This window comes from Caloenas nicobarica, chromosome 1 (genome assembly GCF_036013445.1).
Source record: "Caloenas nicobarica isolate bCalNic1 chromosome 1, bCalNic1.hap1, whole genome shotgun sequence".
Lineage (NCBI taxonomy): Eukaryota > Metazoa > Chordata > Aves > Columbiformes > Columbidae > Caloenas > Caloenas nicobarica.
Window position 1 is genome coordinate 99,340,982 of NC_088245.1, and position 20,874 is coordinate 99,361,855.

Below are 20,874 nucleotides of genomic sequence, written 5' to 3' on the forward strand. Positions count from 1 at the left end.
CATCAAAGATGCCAACTTACTTATTCAGGGACAAAAAGGTTAATCCTTGGGACCAGTCAGATTCTCAAAATGGAGCATCTGGGTGAATTACATGAGACGGTAAAATGCATGAGGTCACAGCATACAATAAAACTTTGATTTTAAGCTGGAGGGCTTTGTTTACCTGCAGATTTCCTGGTGGCTGAATTACGGGAAACAACGGGGAAGATAAAACCAAAATAAACCAAAGATTTTTCAAAGGAAATTAACAACTGAAAAGGGCCCTAGCACGTTAGTTAAAAAAATAGTAAAAAAAAGTGAAATAAATTGAATGGGCAAATTATATTCTCAGATGCCTACATATTCAGACATACTGGTGTAAAGTTGCCTACCCTAAAATGAAAAGCATTACCTGCAAGGCCACTTTATAAGAACAACTATTTTAACACAAAGCAGGAAATTAATGAATTTACAGCAGCAGAGGAGATAGATCTAAGTAAATCTAGTAGTTTGGGGGGATGAAAATTTGTGAAGCAAAAAATACCTTAATTCTGCATTTTAGAATAATAAATTAGAGCTTATTTGTTTTCATAATTAGTGTTGGGTATCTCTCAAAGAGTCTTTTCTGAACCTACTACAAGTTAGCAGGAACCAGTTATGGCTGAGATGTGAGTAGCAAGGTAACTTGTGCAATCCTGTGCCCAAATGACTGAAGTGTCTATCAGTGTGGCACTTCTGTGACCACCGAAGCCTCTATGCCCTTGCCAGTGCTGCTTAGACAGCTGGGTGCAATGGGAGCTTTGGAAAGGTAAAATCTTTTCCCTTTTGTGTTCTTCATCAAAAGAGCCTGATTCCAATCAGAGGAGTTCCATCTTTCTCAGAAAGCGCAGACAGGCATTACCGTGCGTCATGTTTCCAAGCTTTATGCCTCACCTGGGAAATTTCTCCTGATCCAGAAGCCCCAGGCTAAGCAGCTGCCATTGTCACTGCTGCTGGCAGGACTTGCTACAAGGAAGGAAGGAAGCTACTTTTAAAGGAGATTCTGTGAGGAACTGTGGGAAAAACTATTTTGGAGGCAGTGGTCTGCAAAAATTCTTTATAGCAACACCTTATGCATCACCAGTAAGGATAACAGAGCTAAGAGAGATCTCAATTCACAAATTACTTGGAAATACAGAACAAAAAGCATAAGTTATATCATTACTTGTACAGCTCTAATCTTGGTCTGCTCCTGTGCATTTGAACTATTCATGCAGTTGCCAACAGATGCAAGTTCAAACACGTTCTTCAGATCATTCTGCCTTGCTCTCTCCCTTAGAGTGTCCAGCCTAAAGCCACATTTACCAAATACTGTGCCAATCACTGGAGCAATTCTCATATAAAGGCTCCATCAAAACAAACAACCAACCCATCAATCAACACCCCAAAGGAAACACTCTTGATCTAAAAATGCTTTTGAGGAAGTAACTTTGGTTCTTTCCTTTATAGGTTGGCAAGTTCATTATCACCTTCCTTATCACACCAACAGAATGGGAATGTCCCACAGCACGGCTGTAGCCATGGTTTCCACACCACATTGGACAAGGAGAGCTGCTCTGGGACCGGAGTCAGTGTTCTGCGGTGCTCCTCTGTGGCTCTTCCAATTTTCCTTATCACAATGTCAAAGAGGGGCTCGGTGTCAGCTGACAGAGGTTTGGCTTCAGAAGGGTCTTGTGAGAGATCAAACAGCAGGGGAGGGTCATGATGGGTCACACCTTCCCCAAAACATGGGCAAAATCCTCTATCATAACAAGCCCCGGCCCCGAGTGGACGGAAGATGGGGGTCACATAATGAGCCTTCCAGATGGCTCCACCTGGCAGGAAAGAAAGAAGGCTTGCAATGTCACTGGTGGTTATCACAAGGCATTAGAAGAGTGAAAGTTTTTCTAGAGATTGTTTCTCTTTGCACTTCAGCTCTGCTCTTATTAGTTGATAAAATATTGTTATTTCATTTAGAAGTGCCATAGAATTAAATCAAAAATGTAACATTAATTTTTATGTTTTGAAATTTCTCCAAAATTTTCAGAAAGTATAAGTTATTGCTTACTTTGTTTCTTATGAAGACATGAAAAAAGATTTGGGGTTTCTATGTCTTGCTTCCTTGTTAAAGTAGCAGAAGGATGGACAAAGGGCTGATACAAGGACTTCTCCATAAGACAAGGAGGGCATGGACTCCTCAGGCCTTTCATTCAAATAGAGAGGTGAGTAAGACCCATCTTGAGCTCCAGCAGCCTGTCAGGCATGCCACGTGCCTTGAAGCCACGAAGAAAGTCTTTGTGCCATACAATACAGGCATTGCTCTTAAGTTCTTTATCACCTTACACCTGGAACTACTTGGAAAACTCGGTCCCAGAAAAAATGTGTTAGAAAAATGTGCCCTCCCATAGATTAAACCTAGCTCTTGTGAAAGAAGTTCTGCACTCACTGTCCTTCTGGTGCCACCGCACAGCATGTAGGTGAATGCCACAGTAATGAAACAGGAACTCATGCTCTGAGTGCTCAACTGTTCCTTGCAGTAAAGGCATCAGATCCCGGCCATCAATCACCCTAGCAGAAAAAGTGGAGACCATCAGACTGGGGTAAACTGTGCAGAATTGTGTTCCTTCTGCACACCACCTCTTGCTGGAACTGGCAACTTTGAACAAGGGACGTGCTTGTAAAAGATTTTCAAATCTCAAATGTAGAGAAGGGGTAACTGAGCTGTGGTAACATTTTTGTCTAGAGAAGGAGCAGGAATGCAAAACAAAATGCCAGATTTTTAGAGTATGTTTCCAAATTAGATTTTCCATCGTTCTGGGAGAGAAGGAGAAATAAAAACCACTTGTGTTTGTACCTGTCTTGGGGTAGTACCCCTCCAGCCAGATGAACAACTGTAGGATAAATGTCCATAAGGCTTGTGGGTTCATCGATAACTGTGCTAGCAGGTAACACTCCTGGCCATCTAAATATCCCTGGGACACGGATTCCTCCTTCCCAGCCTCCCATAGCTTTTCCACCTTTCATTAAAAAAATAATAAATTTTCATTTTAAAACCTTCATTTGAAATAGAGACATTTTAGACAAATATTATTGTATTATCATAAGCTAATATTACCTTTATGAGCCTTCCTTACCCTTTTGTTTTTACCACTAAGCTCCTTGTCAACATCAGTGAAAGTGTGACTCCTCGAGTGACCTTACACACTTATTCCCTTCTCTTGTTTTACAAACACATTGCCCCATAGGATCTCAGTGTGGATACAATTTTCAGGCATTAAGTGTTTTCTTAGCCTAGTTCTCCTCCCTCTTTTACAATCCTGTAACATACCGGTTGTATTTAAGGCAATTAATGTTTAGTGAGAAGTTACACAATATTAATTAAAATAATGATCAGTTGCCTCATGAAGAAAGGACAGTTTGGGAATTCATACTTATAAAGAACACCTGAACAGGCTAGAACTGACTACATTTTTAAAAGCCTAATGAGAATGAGGTTAATTCACTTCTCAATGAACACTGTTACTCCTTGGGCGTATAGTCTTGTCTAAGCTTTAGGGGTGTCCTGAGTACTTTACTAGTTGTTGCTGGGTTGTCACCAGCCCTGACAACTCTTACCTCTGTATATTCCATTCCAGCCACCCAGTTGCCTTTTTCCTTCTTGTCTTTCCAGCCATCCGCCATGATCAGAGGCAAAGTAAACCAGTGTAGTACTTTTCAAGCCTTCCTTGTCAATAGCATCTAGAACCTGGCCTGTAAACGCAGGAATATGTGTGTATTAAAAAGCAAAAATATTGCTTACACTACATAAATTTTAGCCTCTGACTTGTGAATATTCATCAGTGTAATTTCTTATATGTGTAAGGCTGCTTATTTTTTTTAGGGTTGAGATTTATACTTGTGATTTCACTGACTGTAAAAGCACAGAAAATTTGTGATGTGTTGTAACTCCTTTATTACTAGTATTATAACAAAGGAGTGCAAGAACCATAGTCACAGACTAGGAGCCTATATTGTAAAGGGCGGAAGTGCCATGTGCTGTAAACATATGGAAATAAAACACGATCCAAGGCCCCAAAAAGTTAGATGCTGCATCAGTCATGGCCATCATGAGAAATGAGGAAAAAATGTCATGTACACTTATATTGTCTAGACCACAGTTAGTATTTGCATTAAATTACTGACAGGATATCATATGCATTAATAATATAAATATTTTTTATTTAAAAGTCTTTCTTGAGCTGTTCCTGATGTTCTTAATTATATTTGTGATGTATAAGTGTTTGACAGCAGTCACAGAGAAATAGCTTGGTTAGTTACATCTGGAATTAATTTGCTTATCAGTTGTATCACTTTCTGACGTGTCCTGCTTGGAAATAGATAAGACATGACCATAAGAAGCTGAAATTTCCTGATCTTTAATAATCACAGAAAACTAAATAATTCTCACTTATTTAGTCAGAAGAGCAGACCTCCCTGACAGGAGCCAAGAAGACATGGTTAAAAATTGTAAATACTAGACCAAAAAAACTGAATGAACAGAAAGACTCATCTGGTCCAAGACTGGAGAAAATAAAAAGCCAACACTGTAAGCCAACAGTGCTCATACAAGATTGACAGAAGTTCACGAAAAACTTAGGACTTTTGTCCTGCTTGTTTTTAATTCTCTTCCTTGTTCTTTTCATAACGACTACATTTTTATTATATGTTCAGACCTAGGTATTAGGTCATTGGAGACACTGTTATTTGCTATGGTAACTTACCCACCATCCAGTCCATCTCCTCTACGTTGTCTCCATATAAACCATGTCTGCTTCTCCCAAGAAACTTCTCTGTGGTGAGGAGAGGAGTGTGGGAGTGTAAAAAGGAAAGAAAGAGGAGAAATGGCTTGTGCTTATTTCTAAAAAACAGAAATTAAAACTTTGTTACTGGGGGAAAGGTTCTCAATACATACAGAGGTCAGTAGTAATGGAAAATGGTATTATGATTTGCATATATATATTTCAACAATCACTTCAGAAACATTTTACTTTGTAAATTATTAGACCCCAGTGATTAGGATCTATTTGATAAAATAATGTTTGGCTTATATAAAATGAACCTCTTTTTTCCCAGAATCATAGAGAAAAAAGTTCCAGATTGAAGATCCACTTTCTGCTACAGGTTCATCTCCCACCAGCTGTTGCCCACATATCAGTCTGTATGGTAAGGCTACCTCACAGCTTGTGGTGGTTCCAATGCCCTCTAAACCACCTCAATACCTGAGCAAGCCGGGCGTGTTGGGAGAGAACAATTCCCATTATGCAGGTGTAGTGAGCCAAAGCAGTGAGGCAGCCCATCCCTGCTCTCAGAGCTCCTACCATATGGGAAAAGACCTTTCTTCTGCCTGGGAAAGGTGGCAACGATGGGTTGCTCCTGGCACCTGGCACACTTGCTACCTGGATCATAGCCCAAGAAGGACAGTACCAGAACTTCATGATCTTAAAAGTTCTGGATGTAGACAAATGGTGGAAAGTGCCAGAAATTACCTCACTCTGTGGCCAGAGTGGAAATTCACTGACTAAAGTCAATGATCTTGTGACCCTATAAACAGACATCCTAAAGTGAGACCTTTTAAGCTCTCCTGGCGGCAGCAGCTGTGACCAGCATGTCCCTCTGATGGCAATGCTTGACAGAGCCAGTTTCGCGACAATTCAGTGATCATCTACTGATGATTTCATGAGGATTTGAAGGCCTAATTTCATGAGGACATGGGCAAAGAGATTTCAGCTATCACCCATTGAGAATGCTGACACATTGAAAGTGAGTAATTTGCTAAGCTCCAGAGAGAAATTCTACCAGTAGATATACCTATACATATATTCACATATCTATGTATTAATGTGAACAAGTGTGTGTGTGTGACTTATAAACTTGTCTGTCTTTATCCTCTTATCTATGTTTGTGTTTATGTGTATATGGCTTGATTTATCCCTTTTGTAAGGACAGTATATCTTGCCATTATTGTATCTGTAATAAAGTTACTGTTTTAATTATAACAAATCCCATTGAATTGCTTTACCTCACTTTATTAATCAACTATTGATCAAATACTATTAGAAATCATATATAAAACCTGTGATCTACTACAATAAATTTCAAATCACTGCTAAACTGAAACAGTGTTAAAACCCATTTTGCGACACAGCTCTGCTGCTTTCCCAGCCCACCCATGCATTTCTGCCATCAGCTGCTAACCCTTAAAACTGCAATGTTGGTCTCATTGGTAAAAACATGTATTTCCTCAATACAGCCTAGAAATATTCAATCCAATCCATGGAAGTCTGGAAATGTTCTCAGCTTTTGTGAAGCTAGGAATAACAGACATCCTTAAGGAGCAGCTATTTTTTTTGTTTAATAATATGATATCGTTACTAATATTATTAATAATTAATAGGCATAATAGTACTTATAATCCTATATACTATAATAAAAATTATAAAAACTTCACATGGGAAAGTGCTATTTAAAAGTTGCAAGACAAGCGAGAACCAGAACAAATTGCGATGAAAGGAAACACACTTTACCTTTCAATAAATGAAATGGACTCTCTCAAGATAAGGGATGTAGTCCTGTCTGTCACCATTGGCTGCTCAGTAACTTCATAGTTTCTCATCATAATGCAGTTCCAGTATCGTACAAACCCGTAACTTGAGAACCAGGATAGGAAGAACAAGAGACTAAACCCAGCAAGGCAGCTCAGCATTTTCCAGCGGACTGAAATCAAGCCCGTCAGCCTTCCCAGGGCAGCAGTGAATGTAACAAGGCCAATCATCTGAGTGTAAAGCCAGAGTTTCCTTCTAAAGACTCTGTCCATCTCTGGTGGTTCTGTTGGTTGGCAGTCACTTATTAGTGTAAAAGGCATCCCATAAAAATAGTCAAACCCATGGTTTAAAGGATGATGACAATGGTCGTTGCGGGATTTACAGTTAACACCTTGATGCCACTTCCCTGAAAATACAGATTATTAAAATGTAAAGACATAATATTTGAAAATGGGTTTTACCTCACAGAAAATCTTTCTCTAAAAATGGTTGGGTTTTCTCCTACTCATGATAACTTCTTCATCCTATACATATAAGTATATATATACTTGTAGACTGAGTATGTACTGATATAATGGGATATATCTTACGGTTGACGAAAGTAAACAAATTATAAATTTCAAAAAAAGTTATTGGTGCTCTGTACATATATTGATGCCTTGTAGCTTTGTTCAAATGTAAAAAAATAGATTATAAAAGGAACTAGAAATTGCAAAAAAATTCAGATTTTCAGAACTGAGCAAGCGTGTGTGGCCTTCCTGGAGACCTGTCAGATATGACATAGGAGGAAGAAGACTTGTTTTAAACACAGGGCAAAATGACATTGTTCTGTTGTCGTGTTGTCTCTTTACCTTCAAGGTGCTATGCAGATGGGTTTCTGGCAAGTTTTGAACAGCTTGATGTCAGGACTATGGCAACACTCAGTGACATGTTGGTGCCAGACTGATTAGAGAAGCTATGGATGATACAGTTAAGTAACTGGCAGTTCAACAGTGGGTTTGGCAGACAAACCACCAGATCCAGAAGAACTTGAACTCAGGAGATCAGGATTTCTGATGAAGCTGTACATACATAAGTAGTTTTGCTGATAATATCTCTGCATACTGGATGAGAATAAAATGCTCTGTTTTATGAGTATTGTTGATATTTATTTGTATTTCATCAAATTTAAAAAGTCAAAGGCACTTCCTTATAAGTTCTGAAATCTTCATGTATCAAAAGGAACACCTTATGACATTTTGCAATACAATTTGTTCTTTTTTATGAACACATGTCCACTGTTACGATGAATGGCGTATCAAAACCATGCTTTTCCTTCCCCTTCAGTTGTTCCAAACAGACTGGTTAGGTGCTTACATGAAGACATGAAAAGTTGATTCATTTGGCTTAGACACCGAGGCTTGTGAATATTTGAATCAAGCAATCAAAATGTACTTCTCATGAGAGAGATGGAGTTTAATGGCATTTAATGATCTTTGATGTAATGCAGGCCTTAGATACAAGCTCTATAGATAAAAATGAACTTTTAGAATTTTACTTGAAAACTAACTTGCAACTAATTCTTATTGTGGAGTAAGGAACTATGTACTTACAGAAGGAGGTTATCCTAAACATATAGTTGACTATGTTACCAATACATACAGTAGCAGCCGACCCTGAGTAGGTTTCAATAGAATTGCTGTGCATTACAATGGGAGCAGAAAAAACTGCTTCATAGGAAAAAAAACCAGCTGTTTTTTGGTTTTAAATATAAATACTGGGAGTTCTATTCTAGATGGATGAATTGCTTTCAGCTAAAATCTCTACTCAGTTTACCTCTTGACATATTTAGAGCCTGCTATAGAATGAAACCGGTTTGTAATCAATACATAGATATATTGGTCAGAAATACAGGTGCAGCTTAAGTGTCCTTGGACTTCAGATGCACTCCAACACCTAAATCTCCAGCTGAAGTTGACAAAGGCTCCTGATACACTACAAAAGACTCAAATCTCCAGAAGGCAAACTAAATGTATAATAAAGATAAATCAATCTTTGAGAGCATATGTTATACAACATTGGCTTTCTGACTACAAAGCATCTGCAAAGCATTTCGCAACAAAAAGTCTCATTATCATATGAAGCTGCAGGTTATTAATAGGATTTAACTTTGCAATTAGACTGGTTGTACTTGGAGCAAAACAATCGCAAACCATTTAGGTGAGACTATTTAGTGTTCATTCAACTGTGGTAATGTGGATAGATGTTAGTGTAAGATTTCTTGCATCATGACTTGAATGTAAAGTTGTACTTATGCGTTTCTTTGTATCAGTTATCACCAGTGCTTTCCGTCATCCCCTACAATGCAATCAATCAGAATTTGTCGGTCTGATTAAATTAAATGATGCTCTCAGTGTCTGTAGTGTGATTTGAGCTGAGATTCCCACAGGGAAAATGCCAGACCATTTTGCTGGCTAGCTTCTGGGAGGGGTGCAGCACAATCTCCCTGCAGGGCAATTCCTTTAGCAAAGTGGAGACAAATCTGATTGTTTTGTTAGTGATTACATACTGAAACCAAGCTGAAGCACGTGGCTAATAAACATGGCCTTTTTAATGAGCTGATTAAAACAACTAAAATAGTATTGCTGCAGAAATAACAGGAAAAGAATGTTCAGCAATACAGACCTTAAAATATTTGGAGGGATTTGCTTAATATTGTCCTGTATGGTTTAGATTTATTCTTCTGAATTAATACAAATCCATTCCTGCAGACACTTTTATTAGTAAGTTCAGTTTATTAGTGCAGCCAATATTTTTGTGAGTCAGACATTGATTTTGGATATTGACATTTAGATGCTCAGATGAGGTATGGTAAATAGCTGAAAATTCAGCTCAGGAACACTTGTGTTTTATCAGTCTGTGGAACTATGTGGCACATCTAAGATAAATATTTGAAACTGGATCATGACCAATAGTTACAACTGTATAAAAAAAAGTCCTATAAAATGTAAAATAAAGTGGAATTCATATTAATGCTGAAGCAGGCAATGTTTTGTGGGCTGTACTGAAAGCTCGGTGAATTATAGTGGCATGGTGTAATTAAAGAAAAATAATTGCTTTCTTTCTGAAAGGTCAAAACCTGCGACATTATGAACTGACTCTATTGTTTTAAGTTGTGGCTGCTCCCTTTTGTTGTGAATCTGCTCTGAGCTGTGTGAAGCATCATCATGCATATTTATATAGAACTCATTTTTTAATGAAACAACATTGGAATAATTTTCACAAACCTAGCAGAATGGTATTCAAGAAATATTAACATATTTTCCGTTATATATTTTAACAACCATAGCTGTGCTTGAAAGCAGGTCAACCTTAAGATTTTTCTTTTTATCAGGTGCCTGTTCTTTTAGGAGAGATTATTTTCGGTCAGGATTTCTTCTTACAAGATATTCTTAAATCAGGAAATAAAAATATTACAACTGAGGTATGAGTCGTTGCTAACCATAGTAAAACAAATGGTTTGAGGGAGACATGCACATGAAACACATTCTAGGCCATCTTAAGGAGCATCCCCATACCTATCAGTCCTGTGCTGTAGCCTTGCTGCTGCAGTATTTTGGCAAAAGTGGTTTCATTTGGAGGAAGCCCTCCTGAGCCCCCATTCCAAAAAATAACACGGTAATTGTTTACAGCATCCATTCCTAAAAAATACAGTAATAAATAATCTTAGTAAGTATAATTGGTACAGTACTTTTATCCGACATACTTTCTTGTTTCCTGGTTTCATTGATATTATAGTGTTAAACACGTATCCTAATGCTGTTTGTTTGGGGAAATGAATCTAAGACTCTAGACAAGATTAAGAAAGAGTTAAATCTCTCAGTTATGGAATACTTATTCTGCTTGTTTTGCATACTGAGATATTTCATTTTCTTTTACTCAGAATGGCACAGTTGTACAGGAGCTTTTATATGTCACAGTGGCATCCAGGCTGTACAAAGTGCACTTACTTAGTGTGACTGTGAGGGCAGGGGAGATTTCAGCCTTCTGTCAGCCTCAAACTCCAGCTTGCAGAAGGCTGCCTGGGAACTCAAGATTTCCCTGCACAGTGGTATGGCTGATGTCTGAAACCCACAGAGTAGCTATCTGGCACCACAATCTTCTCCTCACCTGCAGGTTTATATCTTGTTATTTAAGATTACATACTGGCTATAACCCCATCATACAATGTTATGTGAAGCACAATCTGTCATAGAAGCATTGGACATCTTGGCCCTGTTGTTACAGTGGGAGAGAGTCTGTACAAGCTCGTGTGGATTTTCAAGCTATCTATGTCAGCTGGAGCTGTCATGATAAAAGTAAAACAACATGTCAGCTTCAAAATGCCTTGGGAACCAAGGCCATGAATATAAGAGAGTCACTGTTAGAAACATGTAGATCTGTTTGCTTTTCATACCTCTTTATCTCAGGGATGCAGCTTGACAGGATAGTATTTTTATTTCAAAACCAGAACAGGGAAAAATAGTTTAACTGCCAAACTGTTATTTCATAGGACAGATGAATTCTGACACATAGGTAACAAAGCTTTCCTGTAAATGCCTAGTCCTGCACCTTGACTGGAGGGAATGGACACACATCTGCATAGATCTGCTCTGCTCCCTGCAGGGCTGAGCTCTTTCTGATATCCAACGAGGAATCACCCACGACAGAAATTCATGTAACTAGTGCTTTAGAAATGTGTTGTTACTATTATCCATGTTCTGCATAAAGACTGTTTTGAATCTAACAATTTCTACTAACTCAATTCTGGCTGCAGTCTGTGCAATAGAGCACCAAGAGGCAATGAAAATCGTGAGCTGGGGGGAAGCAAACTGCTCTGCAGAGCTGGTTCTTTTCTGCCTCAGGGTGGTTCACTGTATCCCATAAATATAGATACCACTCTGAAGGTATTAGACCTAGCTGGTGTGTCTTTATCTGCCTCAGTGAGGGATGACATGTCTGTGGCACCCCTTCTATTTGCACATTCTAATTTCTTTTGTGCCCGTTGTGTGACATTGTTCCCTTCAACACAAAAGCAATATTTAAAGGCTGCTTAGTTTTGCAAGGCAAACCTGATCGGAGGGGATATCTGCCGGTGAGGAAAGCTGCTCTACTAGGCGTGCAAAGTGGAGCTGCAGCGATGTGTTGGGTCAGTTTCACTCCTTCCTTTGCCAGGCGATCAATGTTCGGGGTCCTAAAAATGTAACCAACACTGTCAGGTAGCATTCAGAGGGTCTGCAAGGGAATGGGGATGGGGAATAATATACTTATCTTTATTTTGGGAAGTTTCTTCTATTTGAAGATGGCTTTTTTTAAAAAAAAAAAATTTAATTTTCTCATGTGATGAGGAAATATTATTTTTTTCTTCATTAACAACCGCTATCAGGACAAAGTTCAAGCCAATAAATCTTTCTTGTTTCCCAAGTCCTAAAAAGGGCCTTATAGAAATATAGCCCACTGCTCTTGAGAAGAAAACTCATGCCTTCAGGATGACGCTATGCTGAAGTGGAGGCCCAGCCATTCAGAGCCCCATCAGCTGCCTATGTTCATCAGCTACCTATCAGAAACTTGCCAGCTGGGGCCAATCAGGGTGAGATTCTGAAAACTTTTCTAGATGAGGGTAGCGATCATACAATTTTTTTTTTTTTTTCCCAAAGAAGTAACAAGCTGGTGGGAAGCCAGCAGGCAATTCCACAGCACAGTTTTCAAAGAGAAGGAAAACTTTTTGTCTTTTCCTCTGAAAAATATTTCCTAGTAACACAGCTCACTGCAGTGATTTATACTATATTTTGATGTGAGACTGGGAAAGAAAGGCAAAAGAGAGTTAAATGAAGTAATGAGCCCTGATATGTTAAAAGGTGGGGTGACATTTCTATCTTGAGATATGTGTAAGAATTTCATATTTCTCAATATCAGGCATGTGAGGAATACACAAGAGCGATTGACATTCCCACAATAAAGCACCTTGTGATGGCAGAGCTCGTGCTGGGAATACCCTCTAGGCTGTGAGATAATCCTGGTAGTGCTTTACATTTACTGTTAATTGCACCCATGGGGAATCCTCCCATTTCTTCTGGAAATGAACTCGAAGAGAGCTCTAATAGCTGGTGATGGGCAGATAACTGCAGTCTAACATCAGATAACACACCAGTTCTGTCCACTATTCTGCTTAGTTTTCTTACCTGATAGTGTCATTCCCATAGCAACCTACATCCCCTATGCCGAGGTCATCAGCCATCAACAGGACGATGTTGGGCTGTGTGACAGTGGAAAGCTGTGTCAGCGGTGGCTGCAGAAGCAGACCAAAAATCAGGGGTGTGACCAGGGATGCCCTGAAACACAGAAGAAGGCAAGAAGCCAATGACCTGACCATTCATCTCTTCCACTGCAAGCGGCTGACGACACTCCCAGCTCTGCCCAGATGTAGATGGTGTGTTAAATTTTGATCACTGACCCAAACAGATGTCACAAAAAGGAAAATATCAGGACCATAACTTTAAAATCCCCCTTTCTGGTTGTTTCCAAACTTCCTATGAGCAGTCTCACTCGAGAATTTACGTGTGACAGGTGACATGTAAGTTATTTTGCTTCAGTGGCTTGGGATGTTTTTTAGAAGTTGGTCTGGGAAACTGAGAATGTGATCAACTCTGGCATCCTTCTTGCCCAGAATGGGACCTTCGTGTTGTGAAAAAGATAAGAACAAGAAAAACAAACAAGCAAAACCAAAATCAAGTTGTGAGTGTACTTTATAGATAAACAACCCTACTTTTTTATTGTACAGTATTATGTCATTATTAAACTTTGTTCACTTTAGATCTAAGTATGATTTAACAATAATTAATTAACTTTTTTCTTACCAATAAGGTATTAGTTGCCAAATCATTTTTGCATTTGGAGTGTTCAGATCCTGCAAAACCAAGAGAGAAAGCCTTGTCATGTTTGCATTTTCCTAGTGGTCACTCCAATAAAAAGAGATTAAAAACCTAATCAAATCCTATCACCATTCTCTGTTTTATTTACTTCAGTGCTTCACAGATCAAACCCTAAATGAAGAAGAGTAAAGGCATTAATGTTAATTTTAGTTGCTAGCACTTTTTCACTTCTCGGAGGAATTTTTGTATGGAAAAGTTTATTTTAAAATAGCCAAAAATTATCTTTGGTTACACGACTCATCTGTATGAAAAATACTTACTGTTCAGAAAGGAAGAGAAGAGCTTTTTAAAATCCAGTCCTCAATGTCATTTCTTTTTCTGTAATTGCAAAGAGAGTAGCAGCCTGCTGCTTCTTCACATGAAGTGCCAAGTTTCCTTTCAGGCTTGTGAGACAGATCTTTCTTTGTAGAAATTCTAGTCATCCTCTTTCAATGCTGACATTTCCTTAGAAGACAATGAATTTGTGACCTCTGAGCTGAGCCTTTTCCTTCTGTGTAGGTATCAGATTTCAGGGTGTGATGGTCTTTTTCCCCTCTCGGCACAGCTTTCTGCAAAGGTTCCTCTGGGGTTTTCTCTTTCACTGCCAGAACGAGTCAAACTTTTTAAAGGCTCAGAAGTGAGGGCCAAATGACCTTGGTCCAAAAGCTTTAAAATAGACTTCTTTCAAATTTATCCCATGTCTAGTTAAACTATCCCAAACATCTCAGTTTTATAAATTGTTTGTTTCACATTTTGTTTTCCAGAAATGATAGTATTTAGCAGTTTAGTAAATACCCATAGTTCTTGCATTTTATTCATCAACACTACAGGCCTCAATGGGAAAATTTTAATTTCTGTGCTTAGGAAATTGTCATCCAAACAGCTCTAAAAACTTATTTACAAGCATCGATGCTGATAAAGCATCTCTAATCCACAGATACTCAGCTTCCTGCAGTTGGATTTATGTCTTCGCTGCATCCTAGGTAGGTATAGGAAAGACACTGGAGGACAGCCATCTTTGCATATACATACTATGTGCCTCCAAAAGAGTTGAAACAAAAAGGAGCTGGAAATATTCAAATTGAATTGTGTAATTGGTTGTCACTAACTGCCTGTACTTCACGGCAGAGATACACTGGCTCAAAGCACATGCAGGAGCTCAAGACTGAGTTTCCTCAGAAGCTGCCTTAAAATAACACGTCTTATACAGAAAACACTGCACTGACTGGTATTGTCCCTGTCAAGCCTTTTCCTTACAGAGAGATGATGGGGGTCCAGTCAGACAAACTTCAGCAGCTCAGGTGGGGACAAGAGGGACAGTGAAAGCATCTTGCCCTGTTTCTCCCTTTTCGGGGAGATGTCAGGGGGGACCCCCGGTCCCTGCCCTGCAGTGCAGCTCCTTGCTCAGCCCCAGCAGCTGGGGCAGCAGCAAGCACCTGCCACCTGATTCAGCCCCAAGCAGTTAGGAGGACACCTTTTTGGGACCTCTTTGGGACCACTTCTGCCAAAGTGGCACTTATGCCATGCAGCAATCTGAAGCCACTTCACTATCTGAATTGAATTCAGCTTAAAGCAAATCTTCTCTCTCTTCCATCATTTAACCTCCACAAAGTAATTTAGATTTTTTCCCTTTCTTTATCCATTTTAATAATCCAGTGTGGTAGCATATGCATAGCTTGCATATCTTTCATATTTTACTAACCGTACTGTTTTCCTTTACTGATTGAACTGTTTTAACCCATCTTTTCTATCAAAATATTTACAAGATCCTGAAATCCCAATGCAAGCCAGTTTGCATAAAAGAAGATATTTCAATTTTTAGATGTACTCAGATACAGTTTTCACAATAATAGTACCCACTTGTGGCATCAGTTTGGCAACAGTCATTGAAATGTCTTACAGATAATTCCAGTCAATTTGGTACTGTGAAAATGTCTTTTAAAAATTCCTATTTTGTAGACTTGATATAGATAAAAGCCAGACTCATGATAACACGTTGCCTGCAGCTCTCACTTTATACATAGGCTTGTACGAGAATAATGTTACAAAAGGAAATGCCTTTTAAAAACTTCCTCAAGATATTTTTATCTACAGCAGCAAAAAAAAGTTTCCAAATGCCCATTAAAATTTTCCTGTGCATTTTCCAACATAGTAAGGGAGGAATACAGTACCTGATCAAGTTACACTCAAGGCAGGCAGCTGATAAACTGGAGCTTGAGCTTATTTTCAGTCGACTTAAAACCATTCCCAGTTTTTCAGCACGATGACTGCTGCTTAGCACAGCATCTAACATTTGCTTTGGAAAGCAGTCCCTAAATCTGCCCCAGCTGCTCATGCGCGCTTCGCCACAGGAAAGCTGTGTTATACTGGAGCCTGCAGGCTGCTGGATGGTCTAATTTATCCCAGAGTCTCTTAAACTGCACGTCCCACTGCTGATTGCACAATGGTGACATTCATACATGCCTGAGGGTTGGGCCAGGGAACACCAGAAATGTAGTTAAAATGCTTTCTGCCCAAGCAGAGGTTTCTCAAGGGAAGGTCCTCCTTCAAGTCTGAGACTCTCCAATGAAAGTCACTATAAATAACAGTTTCTCATAAACCTCTCCTCGTTTCTACCAAGGAAAACAGAAAATTGCTGTACTTACAAAGCAGCAATTCCTAGCAGAAATAGAAATTGGGCTAATATCTTCATTTTATGGTAGTCCCAAGTGCCTGCAGAAATGACAAGGTCATATCTGTGTATGTGGTGAGAAACAGTTTTAGGGCGTGGGGAGGAAATGCCGACAAGAGATCTGAATTTACTTTTTCAGAAAATGAGTCATTTGGCTTCACTTCTGAGTTCTGCCTGTTTTTTAATCATCACTCAAAAGGACAAATTAAGGTTACATGCTGGCTAATGCTTGCTTTCTTGATTTTCCTTGTTTGAGTCCAGTTGTCCGGAGTGTTTTAGGAGAGAATGAGATACTATCAAACAGCATTCTTGCATTACTGACAAAGAATTTTCTGTGTTTTCATGTCTTAAAAGAAAAAGGAGATGTTGTTATGAGTTGGTAGTTCATCACCAATTGCAGTGCTCAGGCTGGTTTGCTAGTGGAGCACCCCTGAGGCAAGTTACAGCACCATGGGTGATCCTTCCCCAGCTCTCTCCCACCCCAACATTTCCACGCTAGAGTGGTTACAGCCAGCACCCACAGGAGAAGTGATGTGCCTGGTTTTCCTTCTCTCAGTGACAGCTTCTTTATCCCCACCTCTGTCATAGCATCTCAGTCCGTACCTTTCCATTTCCCACTCCCCTTCACTGTACCTTTAGCTTCAGGATTCATTAATGTATATAGGATTTCTTGTTGCCTGATGCCCTCTGCTGCTGTATATTTTCTAAAAAGAAAGCACCTTCTGAGGTGCTGGGTTTTTCTGTCCAGGTTGCAATCAATCCCAGCTGGGCCATATGGACTGGGGGAGCCCTTCTTGCAGCTGGAATCTCCCCCACAGCTCTCCTATTCTCCTTGTGTTTTTTTCAGGACTTACTGAAAATCCTATAGTGTTTGTAACCAAGAACCACAAACTATGACTGGTATGTTATTTTCTAAATTTAGATTATAGCAGAAAATTGAATGCATGTCTACTGTTACACTGCAGGAACATGTCTTTGTTGTTTTGTACATATCCTTCTTCTAACACAGAGAAAGCTGAACCAGATCACTGCTGTAAAGCAGCCCTTGTTGAAATCTGGAGCTGGGAATTACCGGCTGGGCCCGTGTATGGCGTAATGAAGAAAAAGGAGGGAAGGTAGTGCTTATGGTCTGAAGACTTTACTCTCACAGTGACAGCTTGTGCTTATTTTGGTGTCTGATCTCTGAAGGAGGGAAAGGTGAATGCCCTCTCACTGGTGACACATAAAAACGGCGTTTCTAAAAGTTCTAGGCAAAGCTAATTCTGTACACTGACACTGCAATAGCTGGCTCTACCTGTTTTTCTGAGGGGAAATCTTTAGAAAGTCTGTATTTGTTCAGAATGCAAAATGAATGTAGAATTTTGCAGAAGTCTTGCACACTTTTGTCTTTTACCCTCATTTTGTTCGAACTGAGTACTAGAGGAAATAGCACTTACTGACTCTATTAAAGTCCTTCCCCATCCAAGATCTGAAGGCCCAAGTTAGTGGTTTGATACTAGGATACGGTGATTAAGAGGCTCCCTCTAGTGACTAATTGCTTTTTGAAATCTCATAATGTTTCAGAGAACGCTTGATTCACACTCTACCTTTCTAAAAGTCATTGCACAAAGAAGTAAAATGGTGTTATTTCTTTGAACTCTGATTTCTACTAGGTCTCCAAGGCCTGAATGCCCAGGAGAAGTTACAGAGCCTTACCTGTTGTCCTGGACCACATAATCCAGGTTTGCAACACTGGGAAGCAACCTGGTTTGTGCCCTCCAGGACTACTCTGCAACATTAGCCCAAGTGACATAAGTGAGGGCGAGCAGGAGAGCCACCTCAAAAGTGCACTCCTGGTCTGGGGTAAAGCAGCAATTCAGATGCCCCAACTCCTGCCTAAGCCTTGACTTAAAAGGCTGCTGCTCACAAGTTTCAGGGAATGATGAAGATTTCTTACACACTATCTAACCTCTCAAGGAAATCCAAAAATCAGCATGTGTTTCCATTTCTGAAAAAATAATTTGCTGGACTGTCTAAGAATAACCGCCTCTTTTGGCCAGTACGAATGGTAGTGGCCAGGAACTTGCATGTAGGCATGATCTAACTCTTCAGCAGATTTTTTTCTGGATCTTGCTCCCATGATTCCTGGTGGTTTGCTTTGCCTTTTTTTTTTTTTCTTTTTGTTTTTTTTTTTTTTCCCGATTAAGAGATGTGAATAAGATGTATAAAGGTTACTTACAACAGGAACCATAGCTCTAGATTTCTCCTTCAGGATTTCCACCTTTTACAAGAGAGACAGATGTTATCTCACTTCAGAGTAGCTTCTAGCTTGTTATAAGGTAGTTAAAAGCAAAAAAGTCCATGATCACTCTGTCCAGTTCAGGAAAAAACTGCTGTAGATATCTTCAACAGCAAAAAAATAGCCTCCACCTTCTTGTGCTTGCCTGCAGACTCCCGAGGCTGTCCTTGCTCATGCACTTTTTTTGTCACAGGTTTACAGCTGGTTTTTTTTCTGTTGGCTCCTTCCCAGTGAGGAGTTTGCAGCCCTTGTGTTTTCCCACAGAGTTGGCTACTTCTCTGTATGTTGCCCTAGAGGGGCACTCGCCTCCTCTAAACACCAGATCATGGCTCCTGCTGTTGAGCATCCCAGACAATGCAGGTCATGTATGCATCCATGGCAGTCTACACGGATACTGCTTTTTAGGAACAGTCACATGTAAGTTAAATGCTTGATAACAGGCAGGTTTTCTCTTGTCCTCTCCTTTTTCTACTGCAGTGAAGGCAGTGATAGCTTAATGTGTGTGAATACACGTGTACATACCAGAATTTATAGAGCTTATTTCAAATATTTCTGCTTTTTTCTCATGAGGAAGAAGTGCAAAATAGATTTTAAACAGTTTTTAGGCAGCTGAGGCTGCTAGACTAAAATTTACACTGAAAATACCAAAACCCAAACCAAAACAAGAGTGTTTCACAAATAATATCAATACAGAGTGAAAAGATCCAAAATCAAAACAAACTACAGCAAAACAAAACCCACAACATGGATTTTTCCTGATGAGCTACAAAACACACCAATGAGATTTTTATTTTGATAGCTGGTGGAACGAAGGCACATATCTATCATGTTCTTAAAACCCCTGCCCTTTAAAACTGCTTGAATCTGTCAGAGAATGGGATAAAGCACAATAGTGCATGAAGATCAGAAGGTATTACATGATCCCATGTTCTGCTGCTTTATGAATTTTCCAGCACTGCAGCTGTTCTTGCAGATACCAAGAGCTATAGTCTCAGTGGGGTGCTATTGCAACTGCAGGTGATGGTTAAAAGTCTACAGCATTTTATTTCAGACTGCTTTCTGATGCTGAGACTAAATACATTCACATAGGCATAGACTATCTAGAAAAATTACTACGAGAATTTTGCAAAATGTTTTTACTTATGTGATAATTTATAAGTTCACATAGTGAAAAACCACAAGTCACCAGTGTCACTACATAAAGACTAGATAAGACACAGAGTATCACAGATTTTCAGTGTTTTTATAAATTTGAGTAGTATGAAGTCAGGAATGCCTTTGTGCTAATATACTTTATCAAAGATTTTCAAGAAGCAGTACAGGGGGCTTTACAGAACCACAGAATCACAGAATGTTAGGGATTGGAAGGGACCTCGAAAGATCATCTAGTCCAATCCTCCTGCCAGGGCAGGAACACCTAGGTGAGGTTACACAGGAAGGCGTCCAGGCGGGATTTGAATGTCTCCAGAGAAGGAGAATCCACAACCTCCCTCAGCAGCCTGTTCCAGTGTTCCGTCACCCTCACTGAGAAGAAGTTTCTTCTCAAATTTAAGTGGAACCTCTTGTGTTCCAGCTTGAACCCATTACCCCTTGTCTTACTGTTGGTTGTCACCGAGAAGAGCCTGGCTCCATCCTCGTGACACCCACCCTTTATATATTTATAAACATTGATGAGGTCACCCCTCAGTCTCCTCTTCTCCAAGCTAAAGAGACCCAGCTCCCTCAGCCTTTCCTCATAAGGGAGATGCTCCACTCCCTTCATCATCTTTGTGGCCCTGCGCTGGACTCTCTCCAGCAGTTCCCTGTCCTTCTTGAACTGAGGGGCCCAGAACTGGACACAATATTCCAGATGAGGTCTCACCAGGGCAGAGTAGAGGGGAAGGAGAACCTCTCTCGACCTACTAACCACCCCCCTTCTAATACACCCCAGGATGCCATTGGCCTTCTTGGCCACAAGGGCACAGTGCTGGCTCATGGTCATCCTGCTGTCCACCAGGACCCCCAGGTCCCTTTCCCCTACACTGCTCTCTAATAGGTCATTCCTCAACCTATACTGGAACCTGGGGTTGTTCCTGCCCAGATGTAAGACTCTACATTTTCCCTTGTTATATTTCATTAAACTTTTCCCCACCCAACTCTCTAGCCTGTCCAGATCTCACTGGATGGCAGCACAGCCCTCTGGCGTGTCAGCCACTCCTCCCAGCTTGGTGTCATCAGCAAACTTGCTGATAGTACACTCAATTCCCTCATCCAAGTCATTGATGAATATATTGAATAGTATTGGTCCCAGAACTGGCCCTTGAGGCACTCCACTAGATACAGGCCTCCAACCAGACTCTGCCCCATTGACCACGACTCTCTGGCTTCTCTCCTTCAGCCAGTTTGCAGTCCACCTCACTACCCGATCATCCAGTCCAC

At 40.0% G+C, this 20,874-nt stretch overlaps 1 protein-coding gene across 1 annotated transcript; it reads right to left on the reverse strand.

Moving 5' to 3' along the window:
* Positions 1–1,168: 1,168 nt before the first annotated feature.
* LOC135991686 (arylsulfatase D-like) lies at positions 1,169–15,762 on the reverse strand. The gene is made up of 12 exons (XM_065640484.1): positions 15,679–15,762; positions 13,789–14,108; positions 13,454–13,503; positions 12,779–12,928; positions 11,669–11,790; positions 10,136–10,258; positions 6,561–6,984; positions 4,758–4,894; positions 3,613–3,747; positions 2,852–3,014; positions 2,444–2,565; positions 1,169–1,832 (listed from the first exon to the last, which is right to left on the reverse strand). Exons 3-12 carry the CDS (start codon positions 13,477–13,479, stop codon positions 1,462–1,464), a joined length of 1,773 nt encoding a protein of 590 aa, XP_065496556.1. The 5' UTR covers positions 13,480–13,503; positions 13,789–14,108; positions 15,679–15,762; the 3' UTR covers positions 1,169–1,461.
* Positions 15,763–20,874: the final 5,112 nt, after the last annotated feature.